Genomic DNA, 22708 nt, shown 5'->3' with positions numbered 1-22708 from the left:
GTCTACAGTAGCCTCAACGGCACTCTGTAGGTTAACACCACTGGGGGTGTAGCCGGAGGACAGCTAGTGGCCATTCTCCTCTGGGTACATTGACTTCAATACAAAACCTAGGAGTCTCATGGTTCTCACCCCCTTCCATAGACTTACACAGTAATTATGACAACTTCTGGAGGATGTCCTCTGACCTATCAGAGCTCTTGCAGCATGAACTGACATGTTGTCCACCCAATCAAAGGATCAGAGAATGAATCTAGTTTTGAAAGCATAAGCCCAGCTAGCTAGCACTGCAGTGCATAAAATGTGGTGAGTAGTTGACTGAAAGAGAGAGAAAGACAATAGTTGAACAGTTACATTTACAGAACGAATAAATTTCTTCAAAAATGAAGATCAAAGAGAGGGAGAGCTATATTTGTTTTTTTTTAACTTTCACTTTCTTAGCTAGGGAATGCAGCTAGCTAGTTTAGCCTACTCAAACACCCGGCTCAAACAGAGATGGATGCTATGTTACCTAGCTGACTACGGCTATCCAACAGTGGATCTCTTCCAAGTCAAGGTAAGCTTTTGGTTTGATTAATTTATTGCCACCGGGGCCCGCCAATGTAACGGCTAAACTGCTTGCTAACTGTACACTGTACGGCAATGTAGTGGGTTTATTAACGCATTAGTTCTAGTAGCTCTGTTGACTTGACGTTAGATAATATGGTGACAAAGATGTAGTCTGTGTTTTTTTTGCCTGGTCACAGAACAGCTGTTATGTTGTGCACTGAAGTCCACAAGCAAAGGGAAAAGGTGAGAGGAGTAGATGCAAGAAGGAATTCTACAACGATCAAAGGGATCATGCTGTTTGTATGTGGCTGCTATGAAATTGAACTGTTTGAGTGTGATCAGGGGTGTATTCATTCCTCCCATTCTGTTGAAAAAAAAAGCTGAAATGGGGATAGACATAACTGAATTGGTCCAATAGAAACTCTCGTTTGCAACTGTTGGACTAATGATCACACCCTAGATCAGCCAGATGCAGGCAAGATTGTGCAAGGCGGATGAATGTGTCAATCTGTCACCTTGATTACTCAAATTTCTCTCGACCTGTGCGCGCCTATGTTTTAAACTCATTCATAGGCTAGGTTTTTAGCAAACTCATGATGGGTACAGGGAAAATTTGAGTATCATGTAGTAGCCTAAACTTATCGATGTTACGTTGAACTGGGTGAATGGAATATGAATGACAAAAAAAAGGGTTCTACCTGACAACAAAAAGGGTTGTTCGAAGGGTTCTCCTATGGGAACAGCCAAATAACCCTTTTAGGTTCTAGATAGCCTACACTTCTAACGCGAGTGGGGCGTGTGTTGCTTCGTTACAATGATCGCAAGAGCAGCTGCTGACTGATTTGATCGCTCCAGTGCAGTTCCAACGCTGCCAAAGCATCCTATGCAGCTGTCTGCTATCGCCGGTTAAGGCTTGATCTGATTGAATTTAGGCCCATGTTTCGAGGCAGTGTTTGTTACAGTGTTGGGTTCTGATGGGGTAGGACAGTTAAGCTAAGCAGGCATTCATAAGTTATATTCTTCGAGAATCAATAGGTATAGGTATTCATTTAATAGTCCCAAAATGTATGCCTCAATTTATTTAATCGCTTTTTCAAAACATTATTTTGTCTAAAATTGAGAATGAGAAGTGCAAATATGAGGTGCATTACTGCAAGCTTACATTCTCTTTAAATTATATTTTTTTTAATGATTGAAATTAAATGTATTCCCATGCCAAATATACTTTTCTTTACAGTTTGACAACTTCAATTTGATTACATTTGTATATAATATTACCATTGCCATGTGTCAAACTGCTGATGCTTTTTTTTGTGAATCATAGCATTACAAGGGGAAAAGTACCTGAAAGATATACAGTATATTACCAATATACACAAATAATAACGATATAATGTTTCCTAAAAGGGCCTACAACATTAGTGTTTAACTAACAACACACATTGTCATGTACAACATTGTCCTATACAGTAGACACCTCTAACTTCAGCTCTCTAATGAGGGGCTACAGGAAACTCTCCTCCACTTCAGGGGTACATGGAGACTGGGGGAGCTTGTCTTCTTGCGTGGGGGCAAGCACCGCTTCCTCTGTGGGTACTGGTTCTTCTAGGGGTGCTTCTGGTCCATCCAGGGAGGCTGTATCAGCCTGGTCGGTTGTGCTTGGAGGACTAAGAAGGCAGAACAAAGATCGTTTTCTACGTTATTACTGCTTTATTCATGTCAGAGGAAAATCAATAAGACCGAGTGTCAACTGGCGATCATTAAAAACAATAAGCAATAAACAAAAACCCAACATAAGAAAAGATTGTGCAGAATCGGGAAGTCCTCAAATGCTGCCTCTGACTCACGCAGCCCCACTCTTCCTGTGGCAAACAGCCTGCCACAGAGTTGACAGACAAGAGACATATTCTGTGGAGAGAAGATCCTACGTTACCTTGATGTACTCTGTGTGGCGGTGTCCAGCACCTCACCACCTGCTTCTGCCTCTTCGACTACATGGATATCTGGGATGGCGATTATGTAGTCAGTCTGGGAGGGGCCAGCCTCCGTCCCAGTCTCCTCTATCTCCCCTGTCTCCTGACCCGTTCGATCCCCTGAGGAGTGGTCATCTGAAGACACAGCCGGGTTCCCTGCTGGTATAGGTTTGGACCTGATTGCAGCATGGTGGTCGCTCTTCAGAAAGCTCTCATTCACCTGGGTGTATTTCTGGGATGGTTTGGAAATTATATGGAGTTATTAATACATGAGCAATCAAAATAGTCATAGTCATAGTTTTGAGAATTATTCTAGTTTTCTATACCTTTTTGTAAGCATCAGTCAGTAGGTTTCCCGTCAAATTAACCAGAGAGGAGAAGAGTGGCCTCTTCTTGAATTTCTCATCCCAACACTTGCACATGATATCATAGCTGAAAGAACATTTTTATTCAGAGTGAATTTCACCTTGTCCTATGCATGCAGAAGTTATTTAACTTATGACCACAAAGCTCCTACAGACAAAGAGAGACAGATGAGGCCTTACATCTCGTCTGTAGCATGAGCAGGTTTAGGCATCCTGTAGCCTCTCTTCAAGGCAGTGTAGAACTGTTCATTCATGGGAATGTCAGGATAGGGCGTTCCTCCTGAAGTTAGGCCGAAACAAGGTACATACAGTGCATTCGGAAAGTATTCAGCCCCCTTGACTTTTCCCAAATGTTCTTACGTTACAGCCTTATTCTAAAATTGATAACTACTTTTTTCCCCCTCATCAATCTACACACAATTCTCCATAATGACAAAGTGAAAACAGGGTTTTAGAAATAAAAAAACCCAGAAATACCTTATTTACATAAGTATCCAGAACCTTTGCTAGGAGACTCGAAATTGAGCTCAGATGCATCCTGTTTCCATTGATCATCCTTGAGATGTTTCTCCAACTTGATTAAAACTCAAATAAACACACCTGTTTATATAATGTCCCACAGTTGACAGTGCATGTCAGAGCAAAAACCAAGCCATGAGGTCAAAGGAATTGTCCGTAGAGGCAGGGACTGGAAAACTAGTCAGGATCAAGGGAAAGATGAATGGAGCAAAGTACAGAGAGATCCTTGTTGGAAATCTGCTCCGGAGTGCTCAGGACCTCAAGCTGTGGAGAAGTTTTACCTTCCAACAACCCTAAGCATACAGCCAAGACAACACAGGAGTGGCTTTGGGACAAATCTCTGAATATCATTGTGTGGCCCAGCCAGAGCCCGGACTTGGACCTGGTCGAACATCTCTGGAGAGACCTTAGAATAGCTATGCAGCGATGCTCCCCATCCAACCTGAGAAACTCCCCAAATACAGATGTGCCAAGCTTATAGCATCATATCCAAGAAGACTTGAGGCTGTAATCGCTGCCAAAGGTGCTTCAACAAAGTACTGAGTAAAGAGTCTGAATACTTATGTAAATGTGATTTACTTTTATTTGTGATAAATTTGGAAAAATTTGCAAAAACCTGTTTTTGCTTCGTCATTATGGAGTATTTTGTGTAGATTAAAACATATTTTATTTATTTTACAATAAGGCTGTAACGTGACAAAATGTGAAAAAATTCAAGGGGTCTCATTAGTTTCCGAATGCACTGTAACTAAAGACATACATTCATAGATAATATCTCTAGTTGCAATAAGTAAAGAATCAAATCACATCTGTGCTATGCAGAGATTTTTGTATTTACCTAAAGTAAAGATCTCTGAAAGCAGAATGCCAAAAGACCAAACATCGCTCAAGGTTGTGTAGAGGTTCTGGAAGATACTCTCTGGAGCCATCCACTTCAGTGGCAGGAATGTCTATGATATCAGAGACATACTGTGGGTAATCCATTTTAGGTAAGGACAGTTGCGATACAGAGTTACAGATGTAATTATGGAAAATGGCTTTCTGCTTTTGGTACAGTGAAGAAAATTGACATTGTTTTGGTATTCTGACCGAAGTCCTGTACCATCTATGGCATAATGACTTTTGGAAAGCTGTTTCACATCCTCTTCTGATCTAAGACCAAAAAAACCAAAAGCCAAGAAAACCCCAGTGGAAAGAGTCTGCAGCCCAGATATCCAATAACTCAACCGCATTTCTGGCAAAAACAACTTCACCCTACTAGGAAGTTTTATCATTTAAAAACCCTGAAAATGGCGCCTGCGCCATCTTTTTAACTTAAAACATATTTTACTCTCAGGATGTGCAGAATTAACCAGCAATACAGCAGTCTGTTAGGGGAAAAAAATAGCTAAAACCATTTTAAACATTACAGTGATGTCGGTCAGATAGTTTGCATAAGTAGGTCATATTAACCCACATCTCTGGAAGTTCCTTATAAAAAAAATTGTCTTTCAGTTTCAATCACTTTCATCTCCGAACAGAATGGCTGTTTGGTTGTTTCTTCCCCTCCTTTGCTTACTGTACATTGTCCAATGGCCTGTAAACAAATACACAACGACAAAAAAAAAACGAAACAAATGAACTCACGTTGCCTTTGGCTATGTAGTTGGAGTCGTTCGTGACATCACGGGCCAGGCCAAAGTCACAGATCTTCACCAGCTTTCCCTCGCAGATGAGAACATTTCTGGCAGCCAGGTCACGATGAACACACTGTGAGGACAGGGCCAACAGTATAGACTATTATTGAAGTTTGTGTGGGTTCAGTAAGGTAAGTTACACGTGTTCTCAAGAATTAAGGAACGTTTGATGTGACATGGCAAGAAATGTCATGACATGAATAAGGATGTATTATGAAGCTATTCCATTGTCATACATTCTTGGATGCCAGGAAGTCCATGCCCTTAGCCACTTGGTAGCTAAAGCCCACCAGATCTGTGTAGCTCAGAATTGGGGAGTCACTGATAGACAACGCGACGTCTGCTCTCTCTTGGCCTGAGCAACATGAAAAGAGAAGATCAAATTGTCATAAACTTTGAGCCAGACCGCGCAAACAAATTGATCAACTGATGGTGTTTATCAAAAGAACAATGTTAAAAGGCATTGTCTGGTTACACAAGAGGTTGAAACATATGTATATATTTTTCTGAAAGATGCTTGGTTGTCAAAACTCTAAGTGGAGAGAAAGGCTTCCCTATTTTGGTCTCTCCGGTAGTATTTCAACATCAGGGGTCTGTTTGTCTGCTCACCATCTGCCTGACAGGGATGTTGAAATGTCTTCAACAGACTAAAGTAGCGTGAGGATGACCATTGTTTGCTGCTGCTTCCCATAATACATGATGAACAACCAAGTTTTCATCAAATAAAATGTTGGTTTTATGAAGTGTTTTATGCCTTCAGTATTTACATTGCTTAAACCAATGAATAAAAAGTGTGTGCCTGTGTCTGAAATGGCACCCTATTCCCTATATAGTGCACAACGTTTGACCAGGGCACATAGAACTCTGGTCAAAATTTGTGCACTATATTGGGAATAAGGTGCCATAAAACACACATTTCTTTGTATAAAGCAGGGGTTGGAACGAAAAATACATTTCCAATCGGTTCATTTTGAACAGAACCATGATTTATTTTATTCCGTTCCACTGTTCCAATCAGCAAAATAAAGTTCTGAACCAGTTCAAACCTCCCAAAAAGTACCGGTTTATATCGTTCTTTTCGGTTCATTTTTAAACCTCTGAAATCATACTTTTTAAACAATTAGCTCAACATTAAATTAATTCACCGATCATGCACTGCGGATAGAGCAGCTTGCTATGGAGCAGGAAAACTATAGCTCAGTGAGTTGTTTACATGCTGTGATAGAAAGACAAGTGTAGGGCACGAGATGCAACTGAAACTTTACTGGTGTGGAGAGTGCAAGAGAGGGTGAAGGAGGAGGAGGCTTGGCTTGAAGTGCTGGGCATCTTGTGATGACATGCATTATCTGAATTAGGCCCACAGAATCATACCTGGAGGATCGGCTTTTATAGAGGAACTTTGAATGTCTTTGAACTTCAGAGTTGGTTTAATGTTGGACCAGAGCTAGCTAGCTAACAAGCTTGTGTGTGGAGAGTGGCACCTGGATTAAAAGCACTTCTTAACTTTTTGTAGTTAATACATCCAATGTGAAATGTGATAACTATAGAATCCCTAACTAGCATTGAAAAAGTGAATCCATTCTCCTCTAATGAAAAATCTCTTTCCCTAACTTCTGAATCATACTTAAGTCAGTAGGCTACTAGACAATGCTTGGAGGGGGATGGGCAGGTAGCCTAAATGAACACATACTGTCAAAGATTGTCAACTGGCAGGCAGACACTAGAGGAAGTTTCTGATTGACAGAGGGAGGGCTTTGAACAGGCGCTGCGTTTTTTATGGGACTGGAAGAAATGGCCAGAACATTAAACAATGTTATTAACCGGTTCCTGTTCCAGGAAAGTATAGATCACTTTCGTTCCCGGTTCTGATTCTGTTCCTTGTAGTAATTTTTTTTTTTTGTAAAGTTATTATTCAGGTTTTCGGTTCTGGTCCCTGAATTGGTTCCAATCCCTGAAAAAGAAAGTACCCACTGGGCACAGGCGTCAATTCAACAACTATTCCACATTGCTTCAACGTAATTTAGTTGAAACGACGTGAAAACAACGTCGATTCAACCAGTGTGTGCCCAGTGGATAATGTGTACAAAAATGTACCTTGTCCTTGGTAGTTGTTGTCCTGATGGTAGGGTGTCTCATTGACTGAAGGCTCGATGTCTGCATACTTGATGTTGTCACTCAGCTCTTGCATTGGGACATAATTTAAAGAATCTTCCTTGGTCATGTCCATGTAACCCCCATCGCACTCACTGTCAAAAACCAAGGGCATAATTTGTTACAATAAGTGATAGTACATCTTTTTAAATCAAATATGTACTATCATCTTTGACAGAAAGCATTGGCCTCTGAATCCATTTTCCAATGCAACTTAACATTGAATGTTGATGGGTGATTTTGCAATGTAAAATTAGTAGTGTGTACTTCGGGAAGGCATCAGTCTTGCCTTTTTCCTTGGATTTGGACTGTACTCTCTGTGCTGTTCCTGCACATATCAGCATCCCTGCGGTTTTTGTCTGCGTAGTACTGCAGGAAGGTATGCTTGTTGCGGTGAAGGTAGTCAACCAGGTCACCATAGCAACAGTACTCAGTTATGAGGTAAATGGGACCTTCAGGACAGAGGAAAGCGGGCAGTTGTTAACACATACTTTGACTAACATATCAGAATATGTTAAGTCTATAAGCAGTGGCATGCTTTCCAGTTCCCACCTCGTTTCGTACAAGCCCCCAGTAGGTTGACGATGTTTAGATGGGGCCCAAGGTGACTCATTATCTTCAGCTCAGATATCAGAGCCTGAGTCTCACTTGTCCTTGCTGTGGCTGTCAGTCAAAACAATAGCAGAACATGCAGCGTTGCAATATTTTCCCATGGTAGAATGAGTAACGAGTAACGAGGTCAGTGTGTAAAATAGAGGAAATGTCAAGTTGTTGGTAATAGCAAAGCATAAAGCACTCACACTTGAGCATCTTCACAGCCACTTTGGTGGTGGACTGAGTGTGACCAAGGCCATAGGCCGTGGCCTCCACGACCCTCCCAAATGCTCCAGAACCCAGAGTGTGACCTGGTATGACAGAAAATGAGGTGTACTGTTAGCTTAGCTAATGTCAAATACATCAATACATTATGATTCATAAATAGGCTACAATATTCACACAATTATATTAAAACATTCCCTGTAATTTAGTAGTCGCTCACCCAGGACCAGGCTATCCCGGGGAACCTCCCATACACAGTCATATGGCAGGTGCATGGGGTCCATGTAGGTGTACTTATGGCCATCTGAGCTCACTGACTCGATCACCTTCCAACGGATCTCATACCGGGGCTTCTAAAGGCCGATAGAAAAGGCTGTCAGAGTTTTATATATCATATATTTAAGTAATAACGCACGAGGGGGTGTGGTATATGGCCAATATACCACAGCTAAGGGCTGTTCTTATGTACGACGCACCGCGGAGTGCCTGGACACAGCCCTTAGTCGTGAAAAATTGGCCATATACCAGAAACCCCTGAGGTGCCTTATTGCTATTATAAACTGGTTACCAACGTAATTAGAGCAGTAAAAAATACATGTTTTATCATACCCGTGGTATACGGTCTGATATACCATGGCTGTCAACCAATCAGCATTCAGGGCTCGAACCACGCAGTTTATAAACAGAATTATACTTCATTGTCCCCGAGGGGAAATTTGTCTTGGACAATGAAAGAGTGCTGCTACTTCCACAAAAATACATGAATACATAGAATCAACAGAAAGTTTGTTATGCCATGCAAGGCTGTGACTTAAGGCAGTTCCACATGATTTCAGACCTACTGGCCAGGCTCCAGTCAATTATTGTAGTCTTCGCTAATTTTACAGTCCCATCGTTCAACAGTAGCATCACTATCAATACAAATGTGTTGGGAAGGAGATGGGTTTCTGTTTGGGGGCTCACCTTTCTCCAAAGGGCGATGAGGATGATGAGGAAGATGACGGCAATGACCACCAGGGCTAACACTGCAGCCAAGACAGCCACCTGGGAGAACAGAGCTGCAGATGCACACACAGAGAAGGAGCTCATACAAGAGGAAAACCTCAGTGTTCCTTATTCATACTCTGTTAGTAAAAGTCAAAGACTTAGCCAAAGACTAATACATTTCTATGATTTTATTTGTATAAATATGTCTGTAAAGTGTATTGAGGCTTTTGACCAATGCACTTTAAATAGATTGTGATTTGAAATAGTAAATCACAAGTAATCAAATTGTTTCCATTTTAAATTAAATATTGTAAATGAGAGTTACTTATTTATATGCTTATTTGCATATATGTAAATACGTATCGCTTATTTGCATGAATGCTTACAGTTCGAGACCAGTTTGATGTCCCAGGCCCTGCGCCCTCTCTCGTTGCGGGCTTCACAGCGTACTGATGTAATACCCCCCATGGTCTGGAAGGTCAAAAGGCTGCGGACTTGGTTGACCCCTGAGGCCTCGATGTAGCTGACGTTCATCTGGATGCTGACGTTCTCTTGGTCAGCCGACAGAGACTTCCATGCTGTGGTCTTATTACTGCATCTGGGTGAAGATGTCATAATTAGCTTCGAATGGTGATAGACAAAATGCTTGTTCAGGTCGTGAGACTTTCTGAGCGAGATATGGGGTGACTGGGAGAGAAAAACAAACAGCTGTAGACTATTGAGAGTCCAAAATAAGCAACAGGTCTAACAAATATCACTCAATTGTTTAATTACAACGTGTGACCCCTTTGTAACACTGCCCTCTACAGATTGAGAGTTAAAAGTCAAAACACAACTGAAAAGCCTGAATATGCTTCATTGTGTTGTTCAGTATTTCCAGGGGTCTGTTCCCTTACTTTCCAATGCTTTCACAGCTGTACCAGTGGACGGTGGGTGTGGGGACCCCCTCTGTGACACAGAGCACTCCGTGGCCCTGGTCTATGTGCTGGTCAGACAAATCTATTATCTTCGGGGAAGCTGCAGGGAGTGGAAATATCCAATGAGACAGTGAAAGGTAGTGAAACATAGATAGACTGAGCAAAAATATAAACGCAACATGTAAAGTGTTGGCCCCATGTTTCATGAGCTGAAATAAAATATCCCCGAAATGTTCCATACGCATCAAAAGCTTATTTCTCTCAATTTCTTTGCACAAATTTGTTTACATCCCTGTTAGAGAGCATTTTTCCTTTGCCAAGATTATTCATCCACCTGACAGGTGTGGAATATCAAGAACATTGTGCTGGGGACAATAAAAAGGGCCACTCTAAAATGTGCAGTTTTGTCACACAACACAACACAATACCACAGATGGGTCAACTTTTGAGATTGCGTGCAATTGGCATGCTGACTGCAGGAATGTCCACCAGAGCCGTTGCCAGAGAACTGAATCTTCTGTAAGCCTCCTCCAACTTCATTTTAGAGAATGTGGCCTCACAGCCCCAGACCACGTGTAACCACGCCAGCCCAGGACCTCAACATCTGGCTTCTTCACCTGCGGGATCGTCTGAGACCAGCCACCCGGACAGCTGATGAAACTGTGGGTTTGCACATCCAAATCATTTTTGGACAAACGGTCAGAAACCGTCTCAAGGGAGCTCATCTGCGTGCTCGCCGTCCTCACCGGGATCTTGACCTGACTGCAGTTCGTAACCGACTTCAGTGGACAAATGCTCACCTCCGATGGCCACTTGTATGCTGGAGAAGTGTGCTCTTTTACACGTCGTGTGGGCGAGCGGTTTAATGATGTCAACGCTGTGAGCAGAGTGTCCGATAGTGGCGATGGGGTTATGGTATGGGGCAGGCATAAGCTACGGACAATGAACACAATTGCATTTGATCGATGGCAGTTCGAATGCACAGAGATACCGTGACGAGATCCTGAGGCCCATTGCCTTGCCATTCATCCGCCGCCATCACCTCATGTTTCAGCATGATAATGCACAGTCCCATGTTGCAAGGATCCGTAAACAAATTCCTGGAAATATCCCAGTTCTTCCATGGCCTGCATAATCACCAGATATGCCAGCCGTTGAGCATGTTTGGGATGCTTTGGATCAATGTGTACGACAGCGTGTTCCGGTTCCCAACCAATATCCAGCAACTTCGCACAGCCATTGAAGAGTAGTGGGACTCTATGTGAAGGAGATGTGTCTCGCTGCATGAGGCAAGTTGTTGTCACACCGGATACTGACTGGTTTTCTGATCCACGTCCCTGCATTTTCTTTTAAGGTATCTGTGACCAACAGATGCACATCTGTATTCCCAATCATGTGAAATCCATAGATTAGGGCGTAGTTCATTTATTTGATTTATATGAACTTTAACTCAATAAAATCTTGGAAATTGTTGCATGTTGTGTTTACATTTTTGTTCAGTGTAGTTGATTGTTTAATCAATAGAAGAAACTGTTCAACATCCTTTAAATTCAAACATGATAACTCAATAAAGACAAATGGCTGAATAGTGATCCCATCTAATGTAGATATGTCTGTCCATAGTTGATAATGATTCAGGCGTGTATCTTACACTTGACTTGAAGATCAAAGGTTATCTCCTTGACGTCGTCTTCATTGGCCACCTGGACAGTGTAGAGTCCCCTCTGTTCCATCCGGACCCTTACCAAGGTCAGAGTACTGAGGTAACTTAAGGTCAAAGGTCAAACAGAACACAATCAATATCATTGGGCTTATGTACAGTACTGATTCTCAATTTCATTGTCACCATAATAATAGATTTCTTTGTTGGGCTGTTCATGATCATATATGATTGGTACCTGGTCTCATGCACCTCTCTGGTGTCAATGGATACAGTTTCCCCAGTAAGGGTGTTGTTGTCTCTGGTCCAGAGCACCTGAGGTTTGGGAAACGCTTCGATCTGCACTGTGAGCGTAACGCTCTGATACTGCAGCGCTGAAACATTGGTGTTGATGGAGGGTTCCAAATCCACAAAGCCCCGTTCTGTAAAATGACATTTGAATAGAAGATGGCACTTTATGGCAAGAACATCAATCAGTCAGATACTTTCCAAAGCAGACACACACAAAGCCCATTGAGGTCCCATTGCATTGTGCATAGTATTTCCACCTTTTCATTCAATTTAATGAAAAGTTACTCCGCTTATGTTGTTGTGAGTTTGGAAAAGCTTTGAGGGTGTTTGCTCACCCAGAACAGTGACAGTGAGATTATCCATGGCTGACGTTTCGGAAAGAGGGTCCTGCACTCGGCAGATGTACTGGCCAGAGTCCTCCAGAGTAACACTGGAGATGTTCAAGAAGGAGCGGATTCTAATCTCCGATAGAAAGTCTGTCAGTGGCTCAATTGTCTTCAGATGGAAACAAATTATAACAGAGGTAAGAACAGCATAGCAACAACCTAATTATCAACAAAAGAGATGATTATGCTTGGTGATATATGTCATGACTGTCTTGATCAGGTCAGGTTACAGGAGACCACAACCCTACAGATTCAGATTATCTCTCAACCCCAACAGAGGAGGAGAGATCTGTGGGTCTGAAGACGTGGGGAGTTTTATGGCCCCTCACGCCCCTGGTAAATCTCAGGCCACGGACAAATTCCTTTGTCCTGTTACTATGGAGAACCAGACTCAGAACATTAAACATGAAATAAAGGGACTTTGGAACAATGGTTTCCATCAGCCACAATGGTGGTCATGACGATAGATGGACTATGAAAAGGTATGTCATTTTTGTTCTGTTATTAAAGGTTAATAGATGACGTTATTACGAAAACATTGTAACATGAAGTGTTTTCCTAGTATATGTTTGATGTTTATACATTGTACGTTGTATGGAAAATATCCTAATCAAAGAGAATGTTTTGGGGAAGATGAAATGTGAAGTTAGTTGTCTAAAATGGTATTTGAGAAAAATCTAGCCCTTGCCTCATTAACTTGGTACGCCCAGAGAATTGCCCTAAAGGCGGTTACGCCCACTTCTGACCCAAGGGTATAAAACTTGTGAGTATAGAATTTACAACAGGACTACGTGACCCCAGCTGCAGCAGGGTCTGAAAAAGTCAACCAACCCAGAACAAGTTTGAGGACAAAGAAATCCTTTTCTACCCAAGCTTTTTTCTCTCTCTTTTGAAATCCTCATTGTGGGTAACACGCGCCATAGTGTGTTGGCCCGTTATACTAAGTTCTAATCAATAGCCAATAATGTGTTTTGTCTATGTGTATCTTTTATCATAATTTTAACTTTTTAGTAAATAAATATTCAACTAAGATTGGTGTGGTGCGAATTCATTAGTGGGACCCGGGTCCGTGCAGATTCAAGGTCTATACGACGTTCAGATTATGAGACTGATAGAGGCAACTGGTTAATTAGCGGCTGTTGTAAAATCGATATTCTGATATTCTTTGAGTTAATTTGGGAAATAGAAACTCAATAAAAACTAGTTTTCCCATGGTGCCCCAGGTTAATGAGTTAACAATTGCTTGATTCAGTTAATCACGTAATTAGAAACTTGTAATCATTCGATGAGCAACAGTCGTCACATTAACTAATACAACGTCACGACATATAGGTCACATATTGTCCACTCACCTCTTTACGAGGAAAATCCCATTCGAAGTAAACGATCTCTGCTTCTTCTACAGTACAATTAACCATTAAGGCCTCGCCTTGTTTCAGCACCGTCTTTGAGAGTGTCATGAAGGCGTTCATGGATTTGGGGACTGGAAAGAGTCAATCGGAAGAGGACATTATAACAGGTCCGACCTTCCTGCAGCCTGGTCTTTAATAAGCATTTTACAGCTTTTGAAAGAATATTTTAAGATTGTGCGTTGAGACACTTTTTATTTTTATTTTGGTTGAAGTTTCACTTTGAGGGTTGACACAGAGCCTTACCCACAATGCTGTAGACATAATACACCTGGGACGCCTTCTCCTCTCCATTCATGGCACCTCGGCAGATGTAGGAGCTGTCTTTCAGGATGGCGGTGAACCCTTTACTGGGGTGGTATGTTCCCTCCACACGGGCCTTGCTGGCCCTCTCGTACAGGGTCACGTTAATGCCAGGGTCAGTCACCACGCAGGGAATGGTACCTTCCTCTCCCTCCTTCATCACTACTGCTTGCTGCAGGGGAAGAAACCATTCCTCAGGGTCTGGGGAAGTAAAAAGGGAAGTAAAAACAATGACATTTCTAAAATAGCCTTTGGAGACACGGGGACATTGTGTTCAAACGGTAGGGGGTGGTGTCAATTGTGAAACCAGCACTAATTTGTATTAGCTTTGAATTGTAACAGTTTGTTCCTCCATAGTCCTCCTAAAATAGAAGGTTCAGTGGTCTAAGGATGGTCTAGTGGTCTAAGCCACTGCCTCCAGATCACATATATCGCTGCAGCATGGGTCGAATCCAGCCCACTGCTATTTCAGCACACTCGCTCCTCTATATTTCCTCTCTACCTTTGTCCTATCCAATCAAATAAAAGACAAACGCATGACAAAGAAAATAGAAGGTTCATAGAGGGTGTTTGGTCTCACCTGGTACAAACACCGATATGTCCTTGGCCTCCTCTGTAGAGGGCTCTTCACAGATATAGTTCCCAGAGTGCCTCCAGGTGACGTTGTGGAGGACCAGCACACTGGTGGTTCCCCTGTCCTCCACAGCCACTCCCTCCAGGCTGGGGTCGTGGGGAGACTTCCAGGTCACCTTGCTCCAACCAGAACAGACCACCGTGAAGGAGGAGTTGGTGCTCAGTATGACCTCCTTCTCACTGGGGCTGAGCTCCAGACTGAAGCCCTCTGGACAAAACTGCAGCAGCACTGGGAAATGTATTTATTAGGATCCCCAATTAGCTCCTGGGGTTCAAACATAATGAGATGAACAATGTGAACACGTTACAAATGTGCGATCCAACTACAGTGTAAAAACCCATTTAGCTTTTTCTTACCTGTAAAGATGGCCACCAAAGGCAGAGACTTTGCCAAGCCCATCTCCATAGTGCCAGTGTGAATTGATAACACTCTGGAAAATAAACATTGAATGGTGAAGGAGTCCGTAAAGGAGTACTGTGTAGAGAGAGGCCTTTAAATACTATGTATGTGATGTTTTTAGAGGGATTGTAAGCATGGAGGACTTGCCGTGTCTGGAAACAATTAGGCGGCTCAAATCAAAGAGTGGAGAGCACAAAGATGGCGAGGACACTGGGACAGGAATGAGTGGGTGTACTGGGAGTGCACAGAGCATGTCAACTCAAGTAAGTAAGGTCTGTGAAATGGAAGCTCACCAACCAGGGGTAGATGTAACATAGTAAGTGTAAATCTGTCTCCCTCCATTTAGGGATATGTTACATTTCGTATGGTATGTTTTAATTTGGAGATGTCCATCATCCATTTTGTATGATACACTCTTAGAAAAAAAAGTTGTATTGTATCTAGAACCAAAAAGGGTTCTCCGGCTGTCCCCATAGGACAACACTTTTTGGTTCCAGGTAGAAACATTTTGATTCTAGGTAGAACCCTTTTGGGTTCCATGTAGAACCCTTTCCACAGAGGATTATACCTGGAGTTCTACCTGGAACCAAAAAAGTTTGCCTTGCGAAAGTATTCGGCCCCCTTGAACTTTGCAACCTTTTGCCACATTTCAGGCTTCAAACATAAAGATATAAAACTGTATTTTTTTGTGAAGAATCAACAACAAGTGGGACACAATCATGAAGTGGAACGACATTTATTGGATATTTCAAACTTTTTTAACAAATCAAAAACTGAAAAATTGGGCGTGCAAAATTATTCAGCCCGTTTAAGTTAATACTTTGTAGCGCCACCTTTTGCTGCGATTACAGCTGTAAGTCGCTTGGGGTATGTCTCTATCAGTTTTGCACATCGAGAGACTGAATTTTTTTCCCCCATTCCTCCTTGCAAAACAGCTCGAGCTCAGTGAGGTTGGATGGAGAGCATTTGTGAACAGCAGTTTTCAGTTCTTTCCACAGATTCTCGATTGGATTCAGGTCTGGACTTTGACTTGGCCATTCTAACACCTGGATATGTTTATTTTTGAACCATTCCATTGTAGATTTTGCTTTATGTTTTGGATCATTGTCTTGTTGGAAGACAAATCTCCGTCCCAGTCTCAGGTCTTTTGCAGACTCCATCAGGTTTTCTTCCAGAATGGTCCTGTATTTGGCTCCATCCATCTTCCCATCAATAGATCTGTAGATCTCTGCAGTTCATCCAGAGTGATCATGGGCCTCTTGGCTGCATCTCTGATCAGTCTTCTCCTTGTATGAGCTGAAAGTTTAGAGGGACGGCCAGGTCTTGGTAGATTTGCAGTGGTCTGATACTCCTTCCATTTCAATATTATCGCTTGCACAGTGCTCCTTGGGATGTTTAAAGCTTGGGAAATCTTTTTGTATCCAAATCCGGCTTTAAACTTCTTCACAACAGTATCTCGGACCTGCCTGGTGTGTTCCTTGTTCTTCATGATGCTCTCTGCGCTTTTGACGGACCTCTGAGACTATCACAGTGCAGGTGCATTTATACGGAGACTTGATTACACACAGGTGGATTGTATTTATCATCATTAGTCATTTATGTCAACATTGGATCATTCAGAGATCCTCACTGAACTTCTGGAGAGAGTTTGCTGCACTGAAAGTAAAGGGGCTGAATAATTTTGCACGCCCAATTTTTCAGTTTTTGATTTGTTAAAAAAGTTTGAAATATCCAATAAATGTCGTTCCACTTCATGATTGTGTCCCACTTGTTGTTGATTCTTCACAAAAAAATACAGTTTTATATCTTTATGTTTGAAGCCTGAAATGTGGCAAAAGGTCGCAAAGTTCAAGGGGGCCGAATACTTTCGCAAGGCACTGTAGCTAAAGCGTTTTAGGTAGTTGTTGCAAACTTACTAATTAGCTAAAATGCTAAAGTAGTCCGTGATGTGATCCGAACATGCAAACTTTGGGTATACGCCCAGCAAGGTTATTCCCTCCCCGCCCGCCCAAACGCCCTTCTTTTATTTTTGGCTTAAATAACCATACGAAATGTAACACATCTGTCACAGATTTACATTTACTCAGTAGCGGTGCGTGGCTAAAATCACTGGGGAAGCCAAGTCAGAAAAGTCAGAGAATTACGTTGTTTGCTCTGTGACCTGTTAGTTAATTTGCCTTGCGACCGTGATATATAGGCATAAGACCGAGACAATAAGAAGACACAGTGGCAGAATAAATTCAACCACACCTTTGCTTCCTCACAAAACCAGAGAGCAACCTCTGTCAGGTGAAATCCACAAAGCATAAGCATATTGCAAATGGTTACATGACCCACAGCATGGTCATGCAAGTTAATGTTTCCGGCATTTTCAGACTGCTAAGCAACTATTTATTTAGAACCACGGAGAGTTACCGCAAGTCGCAAAGAAAACACAAGCTGCCTCCACTATTCCAGCACCATTTCAACATCACAAATTCACCGATAGTCAGTCTAATACAGTGACAACTAAAGGATACCAAAAACGATTTAGTTCAGTCAACATAAGCTAAATATGATGTGGCTTTCCATGGTTCTGATTTGTGTGTGTAAGCTAGTTAACATTAGCCTTCTACATCTAGATACATTTTGAACTTCCAGTCCAGGGACACAATGTATGAATTAATGGTTGGATCAGCGTTGCCGTTATAATCATTGGCCAGTACGGAGAATAAAAAAAAAACACAAGTCCAAATCCCTATCTTCATCCATGGCTAATTTAGCTAGCCACCGGAGGACAACAAACAACGAGATGCAACAATTCAAGAATGTTTCTATCAATGACGAATTCCACTTGATGCGATGTGATAGGAGTGAAGTCAAATCCAAACTGGCTTCCCTTTACACTTTTTTTTGGTGCACCAGGACCATTCACAGTTGAGCTTACTCAGTTGAGTGCAACACTGATTAGCTATTATTTTATACTTTTTTTCAAGGCAGGCCAAATGCATGCTGGCTTTCCTTGCATTGGGCTCCCGAGTGGCGCAGCAGTCTAAGGCACTGCATCAGGTGCTACTGTAGTACCTGGTTTGAATCCAGGCTGTATCCAGCTGTGATTGGGAGTTCCATATTGTGGCGCACAATTAGCCCAGCATCGTCTGGGTTTGGCCAAAGTAGGCAGTCATTGTAAATAAGAATTTGTTCTAAACTGACTTGCCTAGTTAAATTTAAAAAATGCTACTGGCGGCAACAATGCCATACTCTTTATGACCAGATACATGGCCTACAGAGACAGAGGGGCGCTGTTTTGCTCGGATGCTTTCTCCGGTGAGGTAGATTCAGGCTCTTGCGAATTTAAGGACGATTATGGAAACACAGAGAGACTAAATATTTTGTTTTGTTTCTTTGTCAATATTTGGGGGAAGTCCGGCTTCCCTTGGCATGCATGGATACACGGCACTGCATTTACTATGTTTCTCCTACTCTTTGAGGCCAGGCTGAGCTCACAGTCAAAATAGAGATGTCGCGGCTGGGGTTTCCCAAAATGTATGACATACTGCTTCTGGAATTCACTACACCAACCAGCAGGTCTTTCTTCCTCTGCACTTTTAGAAAAGGTTTGTATTAACCTACTGAGAGCAATTTTGTTTGTACAATCTGAGTCATGGTATCTTGTATGATTCATATTTTCCATTCAGTCATAGTAACCTTATGTTGACAAGGCCATTGCTATTCGGAGTCGAACATCGTTGGTTGTCTCAGACCACTGGCTGCCGAACAAAAAAGCAGCAGGACACTGCTCTGCTGTCTGTCTGGTACCATGAATCAAAAGCATACCTCTCTGCTACAAGACCCTTCAGGCAGCTATCGTGATCCTCAGCAAGTGAAGTTAATGTCCTTCCCAGCTACAGTATGTCTGAAAGTGAGAGTACAGACCGGGCATTGGTGGCAACTCGCATGCAAGAGGTGCAGACAGACAGAACCTCACTGAGATGTGACTGCCCTGTTAGCCTCTTTCTCTCTCTCCCTGTTTCCCTCCGTCTGGTTTATACTAGAGCTAAAAACAGACTCCCCCCCTATATCCTTTCATCAATCACACTGCCTTTTTCTCTGGGGAATGAACAACTCAATAAACAGACCCCAGGCATTGTAGACAGAATTGAAAAAGAATTGCTCTAGCTACCTGATCATTTCAATTTTGTGTTCCCTCTGGAAACAAACGGAATATGGCATGGATTTAATGACTAGACCACGCAGGCCAAGTATAAGGAAATTCCATCTGAAAGAAGCAATGTGTTTTCAGGGGAAAATAGAAAGAGGTAGAGGAAGAGTGGTTAAGGGAGGAGGCCACATAGAGGGAGATGTTGCGAAAGAGCCCCAAAGATAGGGGGAATTTTCCACAGAAAGCCAGAAAGCCAATGCGATCAAAATACCTTGTTGAGATAAACAGCTCTTTTCTAATCAAGCATCCTCTCAGGACTCGTGCTCTTTGAGGAATTAAAACAAACATTATTTGCCAGAAACCAAAACCTCTCTCTGGCAAAGGTTTGCAAATGAACTCTTTCAGAAAAGCATCAATAGTATGTACGCACATTGGGCCAGGTCCTATAATGCTAGTTGGCCGCTGCCCAAGAGGGGCTGGCTGTGAGTCAAAATGTCTAATAAAACAAAATAAACTGTCTCTATGTGACCTGACCTCAGATCAAATAAAGGCTGTTTACATGAACACACACAAACTCATTTCACACTCATACTACCTCCTCACCAGGGAGGTACCACTGAGTAAGTGAGAAATACTTTATCTAGAGGTCTAGGCAAATTCGGGATAAGACTGAATTGCCAACGGAACTGAACTGGGCATCACCTCATCAGTTCAATCAGTTATAGTCTGGAGCATGGTGTTTACGAAGCCCTCTGAGCTGAGCTAAAGAAGCCAGCTGCTTTCTTATCATTGTGAGGGAGGCAGAACCTGGCCATCACAGTGTCTCTGTGATGAGGAACACTGGCCTCCCTTGTGTGGGGGGTGAGTGACTGACACACCAGACGCAACCAGCCTGCGAACACAGATGCTGATCTGTGGCACCCTACCATTGCCGCACTGCATGCCATGTGTTTCCCACCAATCGGAAAGGCTGCAAAACAAACTGAACCTCTGTTTCATATGGCCTACGCTCCTGTATCCGATTTAGCACCTTCAACGACTCCATGACTGGTACATTTTCAGCCCACGTACAGTCTGCAGCAGACCCTCTCATTGGGTATGGCATATTTTTATTTCGTCGCAGGCCTATTAAATGGTAATAGGCGCTAGAGTAGCTGCTATAGCAAAATGCAATGGAAATGAAATCACACAGAGGCCATCATTTCACCGTTTCAAATATGCGTAAATAAGCTGTACTCCTTGAGAGTTTGGCCTGTCTAGATGTTACATAAACGACCCTGCAGCAGTATATCGATAGACATTTTCGTTGTTTTCAGTACTAAGCAAATGTTCATCTGTGACCAAAACAAGGCTTTAATCAATTTAACACATGTTCCATGCAGTGTCTGCATTGAAGGGAGGGCTAGGTGGTGGTTATAGAGTAATCAGGTTACAGGGTATAGAGCAGTGCCCAGTTCTGGGTTAGAAGAGTATTTTATGCCATTGTTTTTAGTTGAGGGAAGTCTTGCGGTATTACTTTTACCCCATTGAGGTCAGTACATTCTGTGATGGAAAGTAAGTGTCTAGTAAAAATGGAAGGGCGTATGGACATGAAACTCTACACTGCACAATCTGCTATTGCAATTTGGTTTCTTTTTGCACCATGTGATCTAGACAAGCTGTTTTTATCACAGCTACCGTAGTGGGTTCCTTTCTTTTTGTTGTTGTTGTTGCTTTCGGGTGAATTGTGTATCCGCGGTGACATTCCACGCATGCCTTTTCTCCTGTCATCGTTCTTTGGTAAGTGTGCAAGAAGCACGGCAGCACACAGCAGTGTTGACTCCAATGTGCAGAATAATAAAATTTTGATAAATGATGCTACTGAAACCGCAGTGGAATAGCCAATATATAATGAGCTGTGTGGCTTATGGCACATTATGCAACAGCATGGTAACACGCGATGTCTATGTGCTCTTTGACCATTGTGCCATTGAACTGAAATCCAAACAAGTGTTCATGTCGAACAGCCCCCATTGAAGGAGATGAGTGATATCCATAGAGGGTCAGTAAATCTTTCAACAGATAGATGTGTGTGGGCCGTCGTGGCTCTCAGCCCATGTTATATGCTGTTTTCTTTTCATCTATCTTGGGACCAAGTTTGACTACCTTTGTCCGTCGAACTGAAGTACTTTGAGTAGCCTTCCGTGTCTGGAAGTACTATTTGGTTCGAATCCTCTTGTTATCATTTAGCTGCCTTGCCTGATGAGAAGGGATGCACAGCAGGGGATAGGCATACCAGCTGCACTGAGAAACAAGCTATTCGGAAAAACTCCCGTTTGTGTTGTTCACTCTGGCAATGCCACAAGAGAGACCCATCAGGATGTGGATAGCTTTGTCACCCATCACCAAGTTGGGGGTTTTATAATGCCTGAGAGCAGAGAAACCAGTACTGTCTCATATGCAAAAGTGTGGGTTGGCAGTTGTACAATAGTCTGGGCTGGTTGCAGACTGAGACGCAGCCTTGAAACCCTCCTTTTTGTGTGTTAGAATAAGGTTGGGAAGAAGAAAGGTGATAAGGACGGTGTCGTTGTCACTTACCTTGGGAGAGTTCCTCTCCACATTTTTCACCACCCTGTCTTGTCTGTTGACTAGTAAGATTTCTCGTATCCTTTCTGAGTTGGAGAAAAGTCCTTGATTTTGATGTTGAGTGAGCTCCTTCAATTTGCAGGGATATATGGGTGGAAACCTTCCGTCTGGCGCATGCTTTAGGAGAGTGGGTGTATGGGAAGTAAACAATACACAACAATTCTCTTGAAGCCATTAGGGTAAACAGTTCCTCCTCCTTCTCCGGGACAGCATTCTGGCTAGAATTTCTATGTCCGTTCTTACTGCAAAAGGACAAACAAATCAATACAAAATAAATATCTTATCCACTGGCGGAAGTCTATTATTGCCTTGAAAGTCAATATCATTCCATTCCGATAAAGAGCGAGAAAAGAGAATGGCTGCTGCCTTTCTTTGAGGGTCCAAGCTCTATATCTGTTTTCAATCTTGGCTTTTCAGCCCTTCTTTTTCCTTTTCCTTCTCAGGATGTGAGTGGCTGGCTAGAAAATGCAGGGCGCTCGCCAGAACCTTGGCTAGAGCTTTTTTATTTGTGTTTTTTTTGTGGGGGAAGGGGAAGCAAGGTCAGTGGAGGGATTTAACTGGTTTCTGTGAAGTCACTCTTGGACAGATACCGTCTAAATGTTCAGTGTGTGTTTGTGTATGCATGAGTTTAATCGTCTTCCATTAGCTAAAATAATATAATAGTGAAACTAAATTCAATACTTCAAAACTTTTATGACTTTTTGGAGATCGCATTTGGATCTTATTTATCCCGACTGTGCGGGATCATATTCATATGAGATTTCCCACATAGCACTGCTGTAGAGAGAAGGAGATGTTAGTGCTGGCATGTTCCTGCTCTCTCTGACACAGCAGTGTTTGTCATGGCTCTGCTCTGTGGGAGGACTGGCACACACACACACACCCACATTATATGAGGCAGACCCTG

At 42.5% G+C, this 22708-nt stretch overlaps 2 protein-coding genes across 5 annotated transcripts in view; one reads left to right on the top strand and one right to left on the bottom strand.

The window, feature by feature from the left end:
* The window catches only part of LOC149980046 (homeobox protein CDX-1-like), a 46366-nt gene that overhangs the window by 5141 nt on the left and 18517 nt on the right, over positions 1-22708 (top strand). The gene's annotated exons all lie outside the window — the stretch shown is intronic.
* On the bottom strand, positions 1611-22309 carry LOC110534178 (platelet-derived growth factor receptor beta). 4 transcript variants are annotated; one of them, XM_021618892.3, is made up of 24 exons: positions 21754-22309; positions 18852-18930; positions 14993-15066; positions 14583-14864; positions 13946-14203; positions 13643-13773; positions 12240-12399; positions 11852-12035; positions 11605-11720; positions 9933-10053; positions 9423-9634; positions 9013-9107; positions 8270-8402; positions 8031-8135; positions 7783-7893; positions 7520-7682; positions 7174-7325; positions 5316-5434; positions 5030-5152; positions 4242-4353; positions 3065-3164; positions 2846-2951; positions 2480-2751; positions 1611-2213 (listed from the first exon to the last, which is right to left on the bottom strand). In XM_021618892.3, exons 3-24 carry the CDS (start codon positions 15039-15041, stop codon positions 2051-2053), a joined length of 3267 nt encoding a protein of 1088 aa, XP_021474567.3. In that variant the 5' UTR covers positions 15042-15066; positions 18852-18930; positions 21754-22309; the 3' UTR covers positions 1611-2050. The 4 variants fall into 4 exon arrangements, with proteins under 4 accessions (XP_021474567.3, XP_090043119.1, XP_021474565.3 ...); XM_090186993.1 differs by having other exon boundaries at positions 14583-14900; positions 21754-22275; XM_021618890.3 differs by lacking the exon at positions 18852-18930 and having other exon boundaries at positions 21754-22301.

The sequence above is a fragment of the Oncorhynchus mykiss genome, chromosome 10 (assembly GCF_057628025.1).
Source record: "Oncorhynchus mykiss isolate SJ-2025 chromosome 10, ASM5762802v1, whole genome shotgun sequence".
Classification (NCBI taxonomy): domain Eukaryota; kingdom Metazoa; phylum Chordata; class Actinopteri; order Salmoniformes; family Salmonidae; genus Oncorhynchus; species Oncorhynchus mykiss.
This window is presented reverse-complemented; position numbering and strand designations above follow the sequence as displayed.

Excerpts from the sequence above, each read along its gene's own strand:
- LOC110534178 (XM_021618890.3), bottom strand. The coding sequence starts at position 21,776 with ATGTGGAGAGGAACTCTCCCAAG. Across the intron at positions 9,635-9,932 it reads AGCTGTGAAAGCATTGGAAA|ATGCAGTAATAAGACCACAG; the intron begins GTAAGGGAACAG and ends ATCTTCACCCAG. Across the intron at positions 8,136-8,269 it reads CCGGGATAGCCTGGTCCTGG|GTCACACTCTGGGTTCTGGA; the intron begins GTGAGCGACTAC and ends CTGTCATACCAG.